At 43.8% G+C, this 19,996-nt stretch overlaps 1 protein-coding gene across 3 annotated transcripts in view; it reads right to left on the reverse strand.

Moving 5' to 3' along the window:
* RICTOR (RPTOR independent companion of MTOR complex 2) overlaps window positions 1–19,996 on the reverse strand; it is a 1,600,666-nt gene that overhangs the window by 1,120,560 nt on the left and 460,110 nt on the right. For all 3 annotated transcript variants that reach the window (XM_078674985.1, XM_078674984.1, XM_078674983.1), the window contains exon 19: window positions 19,233–19,279. In XM_078674985.1, coding sequence (XP_078531111.1) covers window positions 19,233–19,279 — 47 coding nt within the window. The remainder of the gene's footprint in view (window positions 1–19,232; window positions 19,280–19,996) is intronic.

Raw genomic sequence — 19,996 nt, forward strand, 5'->3', positions numbered from 1 at the left:
CTCAGGGGTGACAGTTAGGTCAGTTATTCTTTGCGTAACCCAGAAGACCACAAAGATATCCTTTAACAATGAAGAAAATCTCATTTGCCTGGGGAGGCGGGTGTGCTGTTTATGACTTTGTTGAGGATCCCCTGGAAGAGAACTAGGATTACAGGTAAGCAACTTATCCTTCTCTTCCAGGGGATCCTCATCTATAGTCATAACCATAAGCACTGAATAGAATAGCAAGCCCATCTTTCACCCGCAGGCAAATCAGAGAGAATTACCCAACATACAACAAAAGCCGTAATCAGCTGCTGAACAGTTTTCTCAAGGAGGCCTGGCCTACTTGAGTGTCTGCCCTGCTGTCTGAATCAAGACAATAGTGCCTCGTAAAGGTATGGACGGACCTCCAAGTTGCCGCCTTACAGATTTCAGAGAAAGGCATGTTATGAAGAAAAGCAGTCGTTGCCGCTTTTCCTCTCGTAGAATGCACCATGGGAGTAGGCCCAAGGGGCCTTTGCGCTAGTTGGTTAGCTAATTTGATGAATGAAACTATCCATCTGGAGATGGACCACTTTGAAGGTGGAAAACCCATTCAGATCGACCCATAGTTAACAAATAGTTGTTCAGATTTTCTCGTGCACTTGGACCTATCTAGATAGAATTTTAAAGGAAAATGCTACTTACCAGTATGCATCAGTTCTTGGCATGTAGAGCTGCAGATCACTACACTTTTGCATTAGATCGCCACCTGGTGTTGGGCTCGGATGATTGCATGTTGTTGTCGTCTTGGAAGAAGTCTTTGTAGTCACGAGATAGGCGACTCCTCCCTTGGACGATAGCGCGCATGGGCATCGACTCCATCCTTAGATAGTTTTTCGCCATGATGGGAAATGATGGAGTTTGTAGAAGAAAAAGGATGTCCATGCGTGTGCATCTAAGTAAGATAAAACTGGAACAGATACAAGTCCCGGGGAGGCAGGAGGGCGTGTAGTGATCTGCAGCTCTACATGCCAAGAACAGATGCATACTGGTAAGTAGCATTTTCCGTTCGAGGCATATGAGCTGCAGATACTACACTTTTGCATTGATTGTGCAGCTGTGTCTCCCCTAGCGGTGGTCACCAGTATCTGTTGCAGTAGTTTAAAAGAGAGTTTTAAGGACAGCTTGGACTACTGCAGATTGCTGCTTGGCTTGCACATCAACTCAGTAGTGTTTAGTGTAGGTGTGTGTTGTAGACCATGTTGCTGCCTTGCATATGTCTTCTAGGGGGATGTTCCCTAAGAAAGCCATAGAGGCTCCTAGCTTGCGTGTGGAATGCGCGCTAGGAGGAACTGTTAATGTACGTTTTGCTTTTTGATAGCATATTTGTATACATTTTACAATCCACCTTGCAATTCCACCCTTAGAGATGGGGTTGCCTTTATGTGGAGGAGAGAAAGATACAAACAGTTGTTTTGTCTTTCAAAAAGATTTAGTCCTGTCTATATAGTAGAGAAGAGCTCTTTTAACATCTAGTGTGTGAAGAGCTCTTTCTGCTACAGAGTGAGGGTTTTGGAAAAACACAGGTAACTCTACAGATTGGTTTAAATGAAAAGGACTAATGACTTTTGGAAGGAATTAAGGATTAGTTCTTAGAACCACCTTGTTACGATGTAGTTGTAAAAATGGTTCTTGTATTGTGAAAGCTTGTATCTCACTTACTCTTCTAAGAGAGGTAATAGCAACAAGGAAAGCTGTTTTCCATGTGAGGAATTGCAGTTCACATTTGTGTAAAGGTTCAAAAGGGGGACCCATGAGTCTTGTAAGAACAACGTTTAGGTTCCATACTGGAGAAGGTGGTAACCTGGGTGGAATGATTCTTTTTAATCCTTCCATCAATTCTTTAATAGCAGGTACTCTGAAAAGAGACAGATGTTGTCTGTTTTGTAAATATGCTGCAATTGCTGCAAGGTGCAGGCGTATGGATGAATATGCCAAGTTACATCTTTGTAAATGTAAAAGGTAGCATATGATATTTTGGATAGAAGCATCCAGGGGATCAATTTGATTATTGTTGCAATAAATGGCAAATCTCTTCCATTTAGCAGCATAACAAGCTCTGGTAGTAGGTCTCCTGGCTTCTTTAATGATGTTCATACAATCTGGTGGTAGGTTAAGATAACCAAACTCTAAGACTTCAGGAGCCAGATTTCCAGATTCAGTTGATTTGGGTCTGGATGTCTGATGTCTCCATGGTTCTGCGTTAGCAGGGAAGGCGTCCGTTGTAATTTTTGGTGTGGTACTAGAGAGAGTTCTAGCAGTGTGGTGAACCATGGTTGGCGTGCCCATGTGGGAGCTACCAAGATCAATTTTAGGGACTGTTGTCTGAGCTTGCGTACTACCAATGGTATTAGTGGTAGTGGCGGAAAAGCGTACGCAAATCTGCCTGACCAGTTCATCCATATCGCATTGCCCTTGGACAATAGGTGTGGAAACCTGGTTGGGCATTTTGCGTTTTCGTGTATGGCGAACAGATCTATGTCTGGATGACCCCACTTGTGAAAAAATGGTTGAAAAATTTGCGGATGTAGTTCCTATTCGTGAATTTGTTGTGTCTGCCGACTCAACAGATCTGCTATCGGATTGTGAACTCCTGGAAGGTGCTCTGCTAGCAGATATATATTTTGTGGAATGGCCCATCTCCAAATGTTCTGTGCAAGCTAGGACAGTTGTAGAGAGTGTGTCCCCCCTGTTTTTGTATATAATACATAGCTGTCATGTTGTCCGCCGGGTTAATACAGCTTTGTTTTGTACTTGTACTTGGAATGTTTTGAGTGCTAAGAATATTGCTAGCAGCTCTAGATGGTTGATATGGAACAATTTATGTTGTATGTTCCATTGTCCTTGAGTTGTATGATGTAGGAGATGGGCTCCCCATCCTGTGAGAGATGCGTCTGCTGTGAGCACTATTTGTGGAACAGGTTCGAGGAATGGCCGTCCCTTTGTCAAGTTTTTGGTGTTCCACCACTGCAGAGAGCGATGTGAGAGGCTGTCTACCAACACCAGGTCCGTTAGTTGCCCTTGAGCCTGTTTCCACTGTTGTGCTAAACATTCCTGTAACGGACGCATCTGCAGTCTTGCATATGGTACTATGAAGATGCAAGATACCATCATGCCTATTAGTCTCATGAACACTCTGGCTTGGAGAGAGTGTTGATGTTGGAAGCTTGTGACTAAGGCCTGAATGCTCTGTATCCTTGCTGGACTGGGATACGCTAGAGCTGTGGACATGTTTATTGTAGCCCCTAGATACGGATGTGTATGAGAGGGTTGCAGGTGCGACTTGGTGTAGTTTATTGTAAACCCCAAGTCGTGCAATGTTTGAATTGTCTGACGTGTGTGTTGAACACAATGATTGAATGACTTGGCTTTTATGAGCCAATCGTCTAGATAAGGTAAGATATGTATTTGTTGTCTCCTGAGATGTGCTGCTACTACTGCTAGGAACTTTGTGAATACTCTTGGCGCTGTTGTAACTCCGAATGGAAGGACTTTGAATTGATAATGTTGGCCTTCTAGTACAAACCTTAGATACTTCCTGTGAGCAGGATGTATCGGAATGTGGAAGTAGGCGTCTTTTAAATCTAGTGTTGTAAGGAAATCGCCTTGTTGCAGCAGTGGAATCACTTGTTGTAAAGTGATCATATGAAAATGATCTGATTGTATGCAATGATTGAGGGGCCTGAGGTCGAGAATTGGTCTTAGTGTCCCGTCCTTCTTGGGTATTAGAAAATACAGCGAATAAACACCTGTTCCTTGGTGCTGTAAAGGAACTATTTCTATTGCGTCCTTTTGAAGAAGTGACAGGACTTCTTGTTTGAGCAGAGTAAGATGTTCTACAGACATTGGACGCTGCTTGGGCGGTATGTATGGAGGAGTTGCCATAAGATGGAGGCAGTAGCCATACTGGATAATTTGACTTACCCACTTGTCTGTTGTAATGGAATTCCAGACAGGTAGGAACTGTGTTAATCTGCCCCCCACAGGAGTGGAATGCTGTTGGGGGAGCAGAGGGAAGTCACTGTTTTGTGGTGGAAGAGGTTTGATTATTGTTGTTTCCCCGACCTCTTCCTTTGTTATTGTTTCCTCTATATCCTCCTCTAAAATAACCTTTGTTAGAGGATGTTTGTGTGTTAGATTTGAAGGATATTGTGTTGTCTGCTCCAGTCTGTTTGGAGCGTCCTCTGTAGAAGGAGCGACGAAAGGAACTTCTAGCTTGTGTGGACTGTAAAGCTCCCATAGATTTGGCAGTCTCTGTATCTTTCTTCATCTTTTCAAGTGCTGTGCCTACCTCTGGTCCTAACAATTGATTTTGATTAAATGGTTGATTTAAAATGGTAGTTTGCACTTCCTGTTTAAATCCTGAAATGCGTAGCCACGCATGTCTTCTAAGTAGGACATTAGTTTTCACAGCTCTAGACGCAGTGTCTGACACATCAAGTGCACACTTGATTGAGGCATTGGAAATTAGCTTGCCTTCTTGTATAAGGTCAGTTGCCTGCGTTTTATATTGGTCAGGGAGATGTTCTAATAGTTTCTCTAACTGATCATAATGAGCCCTGTCATATCTTGAAAGGAGGGCTTGTGTGTTAGCTATACGCCATATGTCAGAAGCTTGCGCAGCTAATCTTTTGCCTGAGGCATCTATGACTTTAGATTCTTTGTCAGGTGGGGGTGCTTCACCTGACGTTTGTGAGTTTGCCCTTTTCCTAGCATTTGATACAACTAGTGAATCTAATGGTAGTTGTCCTTTAATGTAGGCTGGATCGTCAGGTGCAGGCCTATATTTTTTCTCAATTCTAGGATTTAGGATCCTAGTACGTACAGGGTCTTTAAATACCTCTGGAGCATGTTTGATGACCCCTTTAATCATAGGAAGAATTTGAACAGACCTTTGCGATTGTTCAAATGAGTCTAATAGAAAATCCTCCTCTGCCTCATAAGAGTGCATAGTGACCCCATGGTAAGTGGCAGCTCTGTTTAATAGGTGTCCAAACCCAGTGTTATCTTCTGGGGGAGAAGATTTTGATGGGTATGACTGTGGGTCAGAAATATCAGGTACATCCCTTGGGTTTGGGTACTCCCAGTCTGGATCATCTAAAGGGTATGGTAAAGGCTCATCTGGGTCTATTCCTTTCCCTAGGCTATATTCATCATCGTTTTGAGGTGAGTGTGAAGACAGAGTAGGAGAATGTGGAGGAAAAATCTGTGGTGAAATGTTAAGAGGAACAGGGGATGAAGGAGAGGAAGTATAGGAGAAGAAGAATGCATAGGAGATGTGGCAGAGTCCTTCTTGGCGTGGGTGTTATCTGCCTTCCTCTTCTTGTGTGGTATAGTGGATACAGCACCTGTTTTTGGGTCAATGTAGATCTTCTTTTGCTGAGGATCTGGTTGGAAAAGTTCTTCTCCTTGTGGAACCTTTGTTGGCGCAGATTTTTTCGGTTCCGGATGAGGTTGCTGCTTGTCTTTAGCCTTAGGAGGTGTTACATTGTCCTTTGGCGTAGTTTTCGGCACCGAAGGTGTTGTTTTCGGTGTCGTAGGCTGTTTCGAGGGCTTGGGCGCATCGGAATCAGGCCTTGTCGGTTTCGATACCGAAGACGATGTCTTCGGAGTGGAAGCTGGTCTCGTCAGCTTCGAGGCGTCGGACGCTGGCTTCGCACCTTTGTCTTTCGAAGTCGACGGTCTTGGAGCCGAGACTTCTTTCGGTTTCGGTGCCGAGGGAGCTGGTGGGACGTGCGGCTTGCTCGGTAAAGAGCTACCGGAAGGCTTAACTGCTTTCTTCGGAGCCGGGCTCGATGACGGGACTTTCAAAGTGGTTTTTCGGTCGCGACTGGGCCCAGGAGGCGGAGTGTTGACCTTTGCCTTCGATCTGGGTGCTGTGTGTGGTGCAGGGGCAGTAGTACTTACGCGCTGACCCGATGATATGGAGTCATCTGAGTCATCTGCCTCTGATACGATTTGGAGATCATCGGAATCTTCTTCTGGAGCGAGTGGAACCTCCTCGTCGAAGATGTCTACCGGTTCCGGAGCTGATCTCTGCATGTCACGTCGACGGGCCCTCCGATCTCGGATGGTTTTCTTGGATCGAAAGGAAGCGCAGGCTGTACAGCTGAATTCGTCGTGTTCTGGCGATAAGCACAGGTTGCAGACCTCGTGGTGTTCAATGTGAGGAAACTTTGCTCCACACTCGGGGCATTTCTTACATGGCGTCCTTTCCATGAGGTGTCGGCCTCACGGCGTGGATAGGCCCAACGGCCCGCATCGATGACCGGAATCGAGCTGATGGAGTCGAAACGATGTCAGTCGATATCGAAGTTAGTTAAGTAAAGTTTTTATGATTTTTTGCGCTTCAAAGTACTTGAAAAGTAGAAACAATCGAAGGATGGAGTCGATGCCCATGCGCACTATCGTCCAAGGGAGGAGTCACCTATCTCGTGACCACAAAAGACTTCTTCCAAGATGACAACATGCAATCATCCGAGCCCAACACCAGGTGGCGATCTAATGCAAAAGTGTAGTTTCTGCAGCTCATATGCCTCGAACACTCTTTTTAGGTCCAGAGAGTGTAAAGCCCTCTCAGCCGAAGTGGAGGGATTAGACAAAAAGGTGGGCAGAGAGATGGTCTGATTCACATGGAAATCTGACACCACCTTCGGGAGGATAGAGGGATGAGTCCTCAATACGACCCTATTAAGATGGAAAACAGTATAGGGTTCCTTAGAGCAGAGGGCCTGAATTTCGCTCACACTGCGAGCTGACGTGATCGCTACCAAGAAAGCAGCCTTCCAAGCGAGGTGTTGCAAGGTTGCTTTGTGGATAGGTTCAAAAGGTGGACCCATCAACTTTGATAGCACCAGGTTAAGCTCCCAGGGTGGTGAAGGAGGCCGGAAGGGAGGGTAGACCTTTTTCAGACCCTGTAAGAAGTCTTTTGCAAATTGTAACTGAAAGAAAGAAGGGTGAGAAGGCCTTCTTGCTTCTTTTAAAATGGACATGCCGTCTTGTGACAGTCCTAAATGGCCATAATAGAGGACCTCAGGAGCCATGCTGCCAAGTTCAGTGAGGGAAGGCTGGGGTGATGAATCCTCCTGTTCATCTTGGACAGCAGGTCCAGTCTGCACGGCAGCCTCCTGTCCGGTACAATTGGGATCATTCTCGTGTGCGAATGAGACAGCTTGGTCACCACCTTCAGGATGAGAGGAAGGGGTGGAAAGGCGTACACATATGCCCCTGACCAGTCTATCAAAAGGGCATTCCCTTTCGACCCTGGCCGGTAGAACCTTGAGGCGAAGTCTCGGCATCTTGTATTTTCATTGTCCGCAAAGAGATCGATGCTGGGACAACCCCAAGCCTGGAAGATGGCTTCGACAACCTCGTTGTTGAGAACCCAGTCTTGTCTGTCTTCTAAGTGTCGACTGGGAGCATCCGCTCTCGTGTTCTATTCTCCCGGCAGGTGTACCGCTGTGATTGATAGGTTCCATGCCAGGAGCCAATGCCAGAGAGCTTGAGCTTCCAGAGACAGTGTGCGTGAGCGAGTTCCCCCCTGTTTGTTCAGGTAGTACATGGTGGGGGTATTGTCCGTCTGTACTAACATTGAACTTGCCTGAATCAAAGGGAGGAAAGCCTTGAGGGCCAGGTTAACTGCCCTCAGCTCCAGCAGTTTATGTGATATGACCGTTCTTTTGATGACCATTGAACTTGTGTCTGGAAAGACCCCATGTGGGGTCCCCAGCCCTGGAGGGAAGCAACCGTGATCAGTGTTTGAGAGGGAGATGCTTTATGAAAAGGTATCCCTACTTGCATATTCTCCTTCTTCATCCACCATGGGATGTATTCTCTTGCTGCTTTTGAGAGACTTATTTTGTCATCCCAGCGAGCTGTTGCTGGTCCCACTTGTGCTCCAGATCATGCTGAAGAGGACACATTTGCAGCCTGGCATTGGGGACCAGTAGGATGCAGGATGCCATCGACTCTAACAGGGAGGCAATCTGACGAACCAACAGCGTTCTGTTATCCAGAACAAGTTTGATTTTCTGTATGATGGAAAACTGTCTCTCATCCGAAGGAAACACTTTTCCTACCTCAGAGTCTACCAGAGCTCCTAGATAATGGATTTTCTGAGTGGGTGGTGGAGTCGATTTATCGAAGTTAACATGAAGGCCCAGCCGGTGACAAAGCTCTAGGCATGCAGGAAATTACTCCTCACACTGTGGGGTGAGGGACCCTTCAACAGCCAGTCGTCCAGAGAAGGCTACACGAAGATGCCTCTGCGGCATAGTGCAACCACTGCCATGTACTTCATTAACACTGTGGGAGCTGACTTCAACCCGAAGGGTAGTACTTTGAACTGGTAGTGAGAAGATCCCACCAGGAATCTCAGGTACTGTCTATGATGTCGACTGACCGGAAAGGGAAAGTATGCATCTTGTAGATCCAGCGAACACATCCAATCTCCCTGACTGAGATGTGGATATATTTGATGGAGAGCCAACATGCAAAACTTCTCCTTCCTGATTGATTTGTTGAGTGTTTGCAAATCCGGAATGGGTCTGTATTCTGCTTTTCAACCCTTCTTCTTTACTAAGAAGTATTTTGAGTAGACCCCACTCCCTCTCTGAGATAATAGCACCTTCTCGATTTTCGCAAAAGGGTGGCAACTTCGCTCTGCAATATTTTCATCTGGTGACACGATGATGGAACCGGAGGGATTGATGGAGGATGGCGTTGAAAACGTAGAGTACCCATTCTGCAGCATAGCTAACACCCACTGGTCCTTTGTGATACCTCGCCACTCTTCGAGATGATTTGCAATACGTCACCCCCCCACTGGAGTAGTGAACAGTGTTTTTTTTGTTGTTTTTTTTTTGTAGAGTTTTATATAGCGCGAACTAGACCCGAACCGAATCAGGTATCAGAGCGCTTTACATAGCACAAGTTACATTTTACATGAGGACACACACTTTCATTTTTAGGCACGGGGAGATTAAGTGATTTGCCCAGAATCACAGGAGGTTTTGGCGTTGTTACCGAGACTCGAACCCAGATCCCCAGGTCCGAGGTCGAGCGCCTTAGCCGTTAGGCCAACTCCTCTCCCCTTGACAGTGACGAGGGAAGTGGGCACTCATAGTTTGGCCTGCGTCTTGGTGGAGGTGTTCGCCTGCCGCTGCTTTCCTCTTTCGCTGGAGGAACGCCTATCTTGATATTGAGATCTTTGTTGAACCTGCTGATCCTGGTTTTTCTGCCAATGAGGGGTTTTAACCCTCTGTTGGGAGAATCGCCGATTGTAATGTCTGAATCATTTGCGGAACTCTTTCTTCTTCTCTAGACCCACGGCCTTTAGTGAGCCTAGCTCAGTCTTCATCCGGGACATTTCTTTATCCGTGTGTGCCCGGAACAAAGATGAGCCGGAGAAGGGAAGATTTAGGATCCGAGACTGTGCCTCTGGTTTGAGCGCTGTGAAACGGAGCCAGGCGGTTCTTCTAGCACATATCCCATGCACACAGGCATGAGCCGAAAGAGTAGCTCCATCAGCTGTAGCGCTGATAACGTGGTTAGCCACCAAGCTGCCTTCATGTAGGATCTCATCAAAGTTCTGGCGATTCTTCTTGTGGTAACTTTTCCGTTAATCTTTGCAGGGAGTCCCACAGAGACCTGTCATACAGGCCCAAGAGAGCTGATGCACTCGATACCATCATCATAGAGACTGATGTGCCACATACCTTCCTTCCCCACGAATCCTGTGTCTTACTCTCCTTAACTGGTGGAACAGTAGAGGAGGAAGCCATAGCATGAGTCTGTTTTGCTGCAGCGATTATCACAGAATCCGGTGGGGGTCAGATTTAAGGAAAAGCGTGTCTTCTTCCAGTGAACGGTATTTCTTCAAAATCCTAGCCAGCGCGGTCTTGAGTGTCGCCGGCGTGAGGAAAATGTCCATAACTCGTTCTATGAGGCCCAGTACCAATAGTAGCAGAGGTCTAGATGCTTCCCTTTGGTGTAAAGTCTCAAAGATAACACAGGACGAACTCTGTTGAGTCGGCATAGGGATGTTTAGTTTCACCGCGCCTTTGCCAAGCACGTCTTTAAAAGTGCTAACGTTATCCACCGGAGTGAGTGAGTGTGTGTGTGAGTGTGTGTGAGTGTGTGTGAGTGTGTGCATGTGTGTGCGTGTGTGTGCGTGTGTGTGCGTGTGTGTGCGTGTGTGTGCGTGTGTGTGCGTGCGCGTGTGTGTGTGTGTGTGTGTGTGTGTGTGTGTGTGTGTGTGTGTGTGCGCGTGCGTGCGTGTGTGTGTGTATATATATCTCTGCCTTCTCCTCCTGCTTCTGGATCTAGATCTACCTCTGTGAGAGCACGCAGGGGTGCGACTGCGATCCCTGGCTCTTGATGGAGGACGCTCTCGATCCACCGCCTGTACCAGTCGAGCCAACAGAGACCCATGAAGGGGGCTCGAGTAATGCTGTGCCCTTGTGGCTGGAGTTGTGGCCCAGTGATGCAAGGGTCTGTTCCATGTTGGTGAAAGATGGATGGAAGGAAGGCGATATTTGCCCTTCTCGCCCCTCAGGAGAATGTGGAGGAGGATGAGAGTTCTCAATTTCTTGTGCAGGCCTGGTCGACGAATCTTGGTGTCCCCTGGACACTGGATTGCTGGAAGTCGAGATCACGACCTCCGGAGATCTTGACGTTGAACCTCTATGAGAGCTGGGAGAACCTGTTCTCGACGTCGGTGATGTGGACAGGCTTACCGGATGTGAAGTTTCTTTGGTCTGGTGTCTCAATGTTGATCAGAAACATCTTTGAACAGACTGCCTTCTCGACGTTGACCAGTCGACGGAGATGCCTGGCTCGACGTGGATTTTCTCCACTTAGACGGAGAAATCAATCTTACAGCTGACCGGCCTCTCGCCGTCGAACGTCTACTTGACGCCAACGGAGTACCGTGTTTTGACGTCAGCCGCCTCTACTCTGAAGGCCGGTGACTCGACGTCGACCGGTGGTGTGCTGCCGTCAACGGTGATTTCTGCCTCGACGACGAAGCTCTTTGCTCTGACCTCGACGGAGACTTCTGTCTCGAAGTCGGCGACAAGAGTCTTGCGCCTCGACGTCGAAGATCTTTGGACAGACCACATTGGAGACCTTTGCCTCGACGCCGATCGCCGTTGACGATGGTGACGATGGAGTTATGTGTCTCAGCGTCGATCGCCTAGCCAGCGTCGACGGAGACTTGCTCCTCGAAGTTGATCGTCACCTGGTGGACAACGTTAGGCCCTTTACCTTCGTCGACGTTGAGAGTCGATTTCTTAGAAGAAGGATGGGCCGGCACCACCTTAGTCTTCGACGACTATTTCTACACCATCGGCAGATTCGGTGTATATTCCGACGCCGATGGAGAACAGATCTGAACCTTGACTCTCAACGTCGACCAAGTTCTCTTTTTCTGCTGCCTCACTGGAGACCTTCCTCTTTCAGAGAGGCCATAAAGTCGAATTCTCTCCCTGTCTTTAATGGTCCTTCTCGACAACTTCTTGCAATGATTACAGTTGGCAGAAGAGTGAGAATCTGGGAGGCAGAGGATACACACAGGGTATGTATCAGACCTAGCCTTCTTCTTGCCAAAGGCATGGCGAGGATCAAATAAGGAAGGCATTTTTGACAGAAATAAACCTTCTCTGGTACTCAAAAAGGTTTCACTCTCACTCTAAGGTAAAAAGACTACGAGTGAAAGTAAAAAATCATCAAAAATATCAGATATTTTTTGACAGAAAGCCATAAAAAGAAAAAGCTGTGAATCTAGGGTCCTAAGGAGACAGAAATAACAACTGACCTGTCACCCCTGAGGCATGATGGGCAGCTAGGGATCATGGCTGCCTTAAAGGCATGGTGCCAGTTTTGTATTAAAATGCTTTCATTTTCTATGCTATTGCTTGGTTTACAATGCAGCCTGTTGGCTAACAATGTCTGCTTTCGTTGCAGTTTTCTTCATGAAGTGTACTCATTATAAACAGAGTGCTACTTGCCCTCGTGTTTTTATATTTATATTATGTATTTTGAAAAAGCAGTTTCATGGGTTTATTACATTGTTTAGCCTCCTAGATGGGAGCTGCATTGGTAAGAGAAAAACGTGTATATATATATATATATATATATATATATATATATATATATATTAATTACCTACTGGCGGTCGCCAGTAGGTAGTTATAGTTAGGATCGATTTCCATAGGGAAATCGCAACATTCTATTTGGAATAACTTTGGCGCCGGTTGAGAAATCAGCCTGAATTTTTCAGCAACTTTGCCTCGCGGCGCTCCGCTCCTTCCCTGAAAGTTTGGGGGGGGGGATTCGTCAAGCGGGGGCAGAGATATAAGGGGGGTCCCAAAACATGTTTTCCCCATGTTAATTTCCATAGGGCGGTCTGTCGCACTTTTAGCTCGAACAGCTGAATGGATTTTCACCAAACTTGGCAAAATTGTAGGGACTGGTAGCCCGATGTGCCTTTGCTATGTCTCAAGATATGTGGTCCAGAGGATTTTGAGTAATTTAGGTTCAAAAAAATGTATATATATGTAAGCGCCCCCCGGTGCGCGTACCGGGGAGCGCTCCGGGCGCGCCACGAGACCTGCGCACGGGAAGCTGATTGGCTCTCGGGTGTCTGTAAACATTCGAAACAGTTCGCAGTGGCCGCCATCTTGTGTCTCGGTAGGATCGAGACACAAGAGGTTGTAAAAACAAAAGGGAAAATAATGAAAAGGGGGCAGGGTACACCCCCCCTGACCCTCTAGGTTTGATGTGGGGGCCATAAAAGGGTCCCTCGGGTAAAAAAAATGTTTTAGTTTTTTTTCGATTTTCGCAGGGGGAGCGCCTGGTACGCGCACCGGGGAGCGTACCGGGAAGCGAATAAAAAAAAAAAGAGATTGCCAGAGTGCTAAACATTTTAGTAATTTTTTATAAATGGGAGGTAGTTCTGAAAAGAACTTTTTTTTATTGTTTTTGTTTTATATTTTTTTTTATTTTTCTGAACATTTTTTTTTTGTTGTATTTTTTGAACAATTTTATATTTTTTGGGGGGGTTTTTGGGCGGAACAACGAAAAACAGGCATTAGAAAGGGCTCAATAGGAGCAAAAAAAAAATTACTTCTTGGGGTGTTTTGAGCACTTGTGGTTTTCAAATGCTCTATTAATTAAAGTGATACTCCTCTCCCCATAAGAAATTAGTGCACCACAATAAATGCACACTAGCTTCAGGTGCACAAAATTCTTTTGAATAGTTGGGACCGTCTCCCTCGCCTCTGGTCCCGATAGAGTTTCCTGTGACGATGTACTGGTCACAGGAGTTGGTGGGTTATCCTGGAGGTGACGCACCTCAGCAACGCTATAATTGATTGGATGCCACCTCTGCATGTGGCGGTGCATAGTATAGTTTCCAAAACTATACTTTTTGTCTGTGCCTCGGGACAGAACTGCATTGCAAATGAGGCATGTCACGTACCGGGCATTGACCTTTTTTTGCTCTCGAGGGTAAGAAAAAAATTGCCATATAAAATTGTCTATGTGGTGGGATTGCCGGGGCTCTTCACGCAAGAACTGCCTCGGCTCTACCTCCTCTTCCTCTTCTTCTTCCTCTTCCTCTGGGTTTGGAAGGAACTGTGCAGGTGGTCCTTCCTTCCTAGGTGGTTGTGGTGGTGGTGGGGGTCCACTAGCTGCAGCTACTACAGATGCCATGACTGAACAAGCAGAAACAGGTCTTCCTCTCACAAAGATGAAAGTCAGAGTGAGGAAAAAAGGTGGGGTTTTCATCATTTGGGAAAGAAAAGTGTTCTGGACCTATGAAAAGTGTTATTTTCAAGTCACATGATCCAAGCTTTCATCATTTGGAAACCAAAACTGATCTGCACCAATGAAAAGTGTTATTTTCAGATCACATGACCCGATGCGCTTACGCTGCGCGCCCCGGGGCGTGTCGCGTAAGCGCGTCATGACGTTGCGCGATCGTATGCGATCGCGTGATTCCGGGTGCGCTTACGCAGTGCGTCATATGACGCATTACGCGACTACGCGAAACGTCATGATGTTGTTTTCGTTTGCGGGAATAGTGCTCTCGGGACGCTCCCCGGTTCGCGCCCCGGGAGCGCTCCGGGGCGCGTACGAGGGCAAACAATAAAAAAAAAATACATTTACACAATTTAAAATTCGTTATAAAAATTATTACTTTTCATACCTATAGAGATTTGCTATTAAAAAACCATTGAAATTCACTGAAAAAACCATAGGTTTCACCCCAGTTATAGTTAGGAATTAGCATTTAAAAAACCTTTGAAATTCACTGAAAAACCATAGGTTTTACACCAGTTATAGTTAGCTGGAAATTTTACTCGCATAAAACCATTGAAATTCCCACGTTATAGTTAGTTGGACTCACTATAACTTGCAAGTCTGCAATGCACTGCTGATGACGTCACATATTACATCACTCATGCATATATTTAAATATTTAAACATTACTCGCTAATATATGTATACACTAAGATACACTTAATAAGCCAGTTAACCAATCAATTTAAAAAAAAAACACTGAAAAAACCATAGGTTTCAGGCCTTATATAGTTAGGAATTACCATTTAAAAAACCTTTGAAATTCACTGAAAAAACCATAGGTTTCAGGCCTTATATAGTTAGGAATTAGCATTTAAAAAACCTTTGAAATTCACTGAAAAAACCATAGGTTTCAGGCCTTATATAGTTAGGAATCAGCATTTAAAAAACCTTTGAAATTCACTGAAAAAACCATAGGTTTCAGGCCTTATATAGTTAGGAATTAGCATTTAAAAAAACCTTTGAAATTCACTGAAAAAGCCATAGGTTTCAGGAGTTATATAGTTAGGAATTAGTTTTTAAAAAAACCTTTGAAATTCACTCAAAAAACTAGAAGTTTTAGTGGTGTTATAGTTGGCTGGACATTTTACTCATAGAAAACCAATGAAATTGCTCCTATATAGTTAGTTGTACTAACTATATTTCGCGCACCCGCGATCCACTGCTGATGATGTCACATATTGGATCATTCATGACATGGTCAGTGACATCACTGATGACATCTCAAATGACATCACTGATGACATCACTGATGACATCATCCACGTGACAATCACATACACCTTTTCATACACTATTACAATTTTTCATCACTGTTTGTAAAATACAGAGTATCATATTTAAATCCATTGTCACAGCAATAGAAGTATCTAAAAATCCACTCAGTGATTCATAGATGTATACACACATCTAATCACTTACCTATGGATTCACTCATACATGCTGTCAATGAACAATAGAACACTATCAAAAATACTTATACATCTATATTGACATTAAACAACAGCACGCATCCTATTCACATATGAAGTCATCCTACTCACTTATGCAAACAATGGATCATACTTCATATTTACTTAGCAAAACACTTATACAAACACCACTTCTTCTATTCATTTAGATAGTAAGTCATACTTAGTGAATTATAAAATCATTATTACAAGTACACAGTTATCCATACAGTCACTCACACAATCATTGTGTCTTATGTATACTTATTTATATACAACTGACACATACACTGCCTTTTATTTTTCTAGTTTGTTGGACCTGTACCTTTGAGAAATATATTTGGTCATCACCACACCCATAAAGAGATTCCCTCACCCAAACTGTTAGAACATGTAGTTTTAACTTCATATATCTACTGAATCAACTATTCACACATCTTTGGACAGTCACACACCCCCCCCCACCGAACCACACACACTTTCACACTCCCAAACAAATACTCAGTTAACTAATCAATAACTAATATAGACTTTCACATAGCTAGTAACCAACTGTAGAATCAGTTTACACAACAACTGACAAAGTGATACAGATATTCACACAGTTTAGTCACTATCCACTATATTTAGTGAGACATTATAAATTGGTCAAGTAAACAGTCAATTACACTGCTACTAAATCCTCCATCCAAATATTTATTTATATATATCCACTCATTCTTCAATGTAAATTGCTATATATATAATGCATATTTAAATAACGAAGCAAACCACATTCACTGGATAATGTCATCAGTGACGTCATCAGTGATGTCATTTGAGATGTCATCAGTGATGTCACTGACCATGTCATGAATGATCTAATATGTGACATCATCAGCAGTGGATTGCGGGTGCGCGAAATATAGTTAGTACAACTAACTATATAGGAGCAATTTCATTGGTTTTGTATGAGTAAAATGTCCAGCTAACTATAACACCACTAAAACGTATAGTTTTTTGAGTGAAGTTCAAAGATTTTTTACAAACTAATTCCTAACTATATAACTCCTGAAACCTATGGTTTTTTCAGTGAATTTCAAAGGTTTTTTTAAATGCTAATTCCTAACTATATAAGGCCTGAAACCTATGTTTTTTTCTGTGAATATATATATATATGGTTTTCATATATATTTTATTATTTCCGGGGTCCCTGCACCTGTGCATTTAGTGCTTATGACTATTGATGAGGATCCCATGGAAGATAACAGACTTCACTGTGCAGGAGTGGCGTGTCATTTAAGGAGCGAAACAGCATCTGTGCAGAGTCGCACAGCGCCATCTACTGGCGTGCAGAGGTACTGCTGAAAAGTTTCCAGATCCAGTCTGGTGCCTGGGGAATATTTAAAAGGTGAGGAATCGCAATTAGAAATCTGTATCAGAAAAGTATGTTATATATAGCCCTTAAAATGTGAAACCAACACACCTCCGAAATACTTCATAGGAACTTGCATCAGATATCCAACAGCATGCTACACTGATGCAGGATCACGTTTTACCATCTGATCTCCCAACAAAGCATTTTGATCGACCTTAATAGAATGAAGGTCTCATATAGGCTCTGCTAGAGAAAATCTGAAAATATGCTAAAGTGACCATTTTTCACCATACACAATCAGTAAATGACAGCCCACGGATTCCTTGAACCCCCTGCACATAGGCCTAGGTCAAAGGCCACCGCCTCATGTTACCATTTTTTGATAATAAAATCCACTAGGCCCTAATGATTATTTAAACGTGCATTTCCGTTGCGCTGAACACATCGAGGTAGCTTGAGTAACCACAAGTACAGTAATTTTCCACAATTGCAAGACCAATACACACGTACACAGGACCAGCTGGTACAAGTTGGTACATCTTGGACCGTTGCTTCATTATTGTTTTGAAATATTTCAAACTTGCCTAAATGAAACCACAGCCGTATCTTGCAAGAGTAGCACCTGTTTTAAGTTCCGCTCTCATATATATTTTTAGAGATATGTACGCGACAAGATGTTCTTTGTTCATATTTTGCGGTCAAGCATGGCTAACCACCCGCTCAACCACCTGACCATTTCCGTGTCCTAGGACATGCGGTCAGCCACCTGCACCAGAAAGTACGTCAGTGCAGTCAAGCTATTCCGCATTTCACAGGTATAATAGGCCGGACACACCACCTAGACCCCAGAACTCTGCTGCTGTGTCCAACACATGCGTGGGTTCTCCGGCCGGCCGTTTATCTGATTTGGGACTTCAAAGCCTATTTCTTAGGTGGTACATCCCAATCTAGATAACCTATTTTGCCTTTTTCAATCTGATTATTCTCGGTACGTTTCATCCACACCTAATTCCTTGCATTTACAGTCGCTTGAAATGTTAACCTTGCATGGCTAGTTCTCTTTAGAAAGATTTGCCTCTAGGCACTAGATTTTCATAAAATGTGTTCAGTATCTTTGAATCTCTTATTGAGTTCAATTATGCCTTTTAACAGATCTTAATTACAGCCTGTCTTCTAGAGTCCTGTGCATTATAAATATAATCATGTGTTCCATTCCTGACGGAGTGAAGTCAGGCTTTTAATGGTGTTAGCTTTAGTTTAATGGAATGATATATGCATTTTCTGATATACTTGTGATTTAACGAATAAACAGCCACTTCAGCATGATTCTTCGTCATCTCATATCTTTCTTCCTTGTTCCTCAGTGAAGAGGTGCTTCGGTGGCTTGTGACCACAGGTGACCACACCCAAAGGGCATTTAGTCTCCCTTTGTCAACACACACCACCATCGCATACCATTGTTTCAATCACAGCTACAAATAGCCACCTAGCACACTTCAGATAGAACAGCTAACCTTCATGCACCAAAAAGAGCTGCAAAGCTGTATCATTTGTGAAGTGAGCCCAAATCAACAACAGTGTCATGAACCACAGCAATATAAACTTTGAAACAGCGGAAAAGGTGTGGCGCAACAGCCAAGGTGCCTGACTCCAGACCACAGGGTTCATGGTTCGATTCCCGGCTCCAGCGGCAGGTTAGCCCAGCACCATGTGACTCTGGGCAATAGCTTGTTTAATCTTCCCGACGGCCCCCAGTGCCAGGACACCTCTGTTGGAGGTAGCTGTGCGCTTTACAAATGCTGCTGGCATTTACAGATAAAAAAAAGCATAAAAATAACACTACCATCAAGCAAACATCACACAATAAAGCTTTGAAAGAGTCAAGAGCTTGAAAACGAGTGCGTGGTCATTCAACTGGAGTACATTGCAGTCCCAGAATGTAGGTTTTAAAGGCAATTAACCTCCCACATGACGCCCAGTTATCTCGGATTGTCCAGGAGGGTCATGAAAAGAATTCACCAAATAGATCAGACTTATTATGCATATACAGAATAAACTATGCTAAAGCCAAGGAATGGACAACTGACTGCTACTAGGACAAAAATACATGAAAAAGTCCTTTGGTAAACCCTACCATTCATAAAAACACCACACACGTTTTTACAAGATCAAACTTATTTTACTCTTGCACGAAGTCATCTTAAACTTACAGTACTCTCGTACTAAATAATCATAAAAAACTTTGAAAAGCAGACACTAAACAAAGTATTAAACACATATAAGCAAACACTATCACTATCAAAAACTTGTTCCTTCAGGTTGACCTTCCCAGATCTGAACAAAAGGGCACTCACATAGAGAATGCACTGTGAAAGCATGGCAATGAAGGTTAGGGCTATTACAAATACAAACATAACATGTTAGAGATTTTATCCATTTAATTGATTTGGGAGGAGAAATTTACTTGAGTACTGGCACCTCTAATTATGCCTGTCAATGTTTGTGGCAAGATCACAAATAAAAGTCTCAATACTGACCTCTGAAGTTGTTCATCTTTGTAGTTCTTTAGATTTACATTAGGCCACTAAAATAATAAAAAAACAAGAATGGGACAACGATTCAATAGATTGCAGCTTAAACATGCATCATTAGAACGTCTGGCTATCTTAGGTTGGAGTTACACATACCAGGTGAACAGACAAGAGTACATGCATAAACTTAATACAATTGACCTTTCTAGCAAGAGTCCTTTCTAGCAAGATAATTGGACTATCTTTCTCCTCTCAAGTACTAGAAATCAAACACTGCCCGAGAAGAATACCACCTTCCCCAAATGGGTATTAAAGGTTTAATAAGACTTTGTACAATGGGTGTATTTTTTTGTATACAACACAAACCTGGGCAGGGTCCAACAGAGCATATGGATGTAGTTAAGAAAGAGTTGAGATTTTGTAAATCAAGTGAAATGAGGAAGAGGTAGATAGTCCTTCGGTTTACGATCCAGATTGTGGTGGGAGCTAAAAAGATCAATTGTAATGCTGGATGAGGATTTTCTGAAAGAGTTGCACTTCCTGTTCTTGTTTAACTGTAGGAAGGACAGACTAAGTGGAAGAATGATGCTCCAGACTGAATGGCATAGTGGGAGAGATTCTGTTTTAGCATGTCCATATCATTTTCAGAGATCTATGGCAGAATAATTCTACCATCATCTACCATCAATATCAAGGTTAAATTGATAACTTTCTAGGACACCAGGAAACCTTCAGGTAATTCAGTGTTTTACAAACTTAAAAATTATTTA

This window comes from Lissotriton helveticus, chromosome 2_1, assembly GCF_964261635.1.
Source record: "Lissotriton helveticus chromosome 2_1, aLisHel1.1, whole genome shotgun sequence".
Lineage (NCBI taxonomy): Eukaryota > Metazoa > Chordata > Amphibia > Caudata > Salamandridae > Lissotriton > Lissotriton helveticus.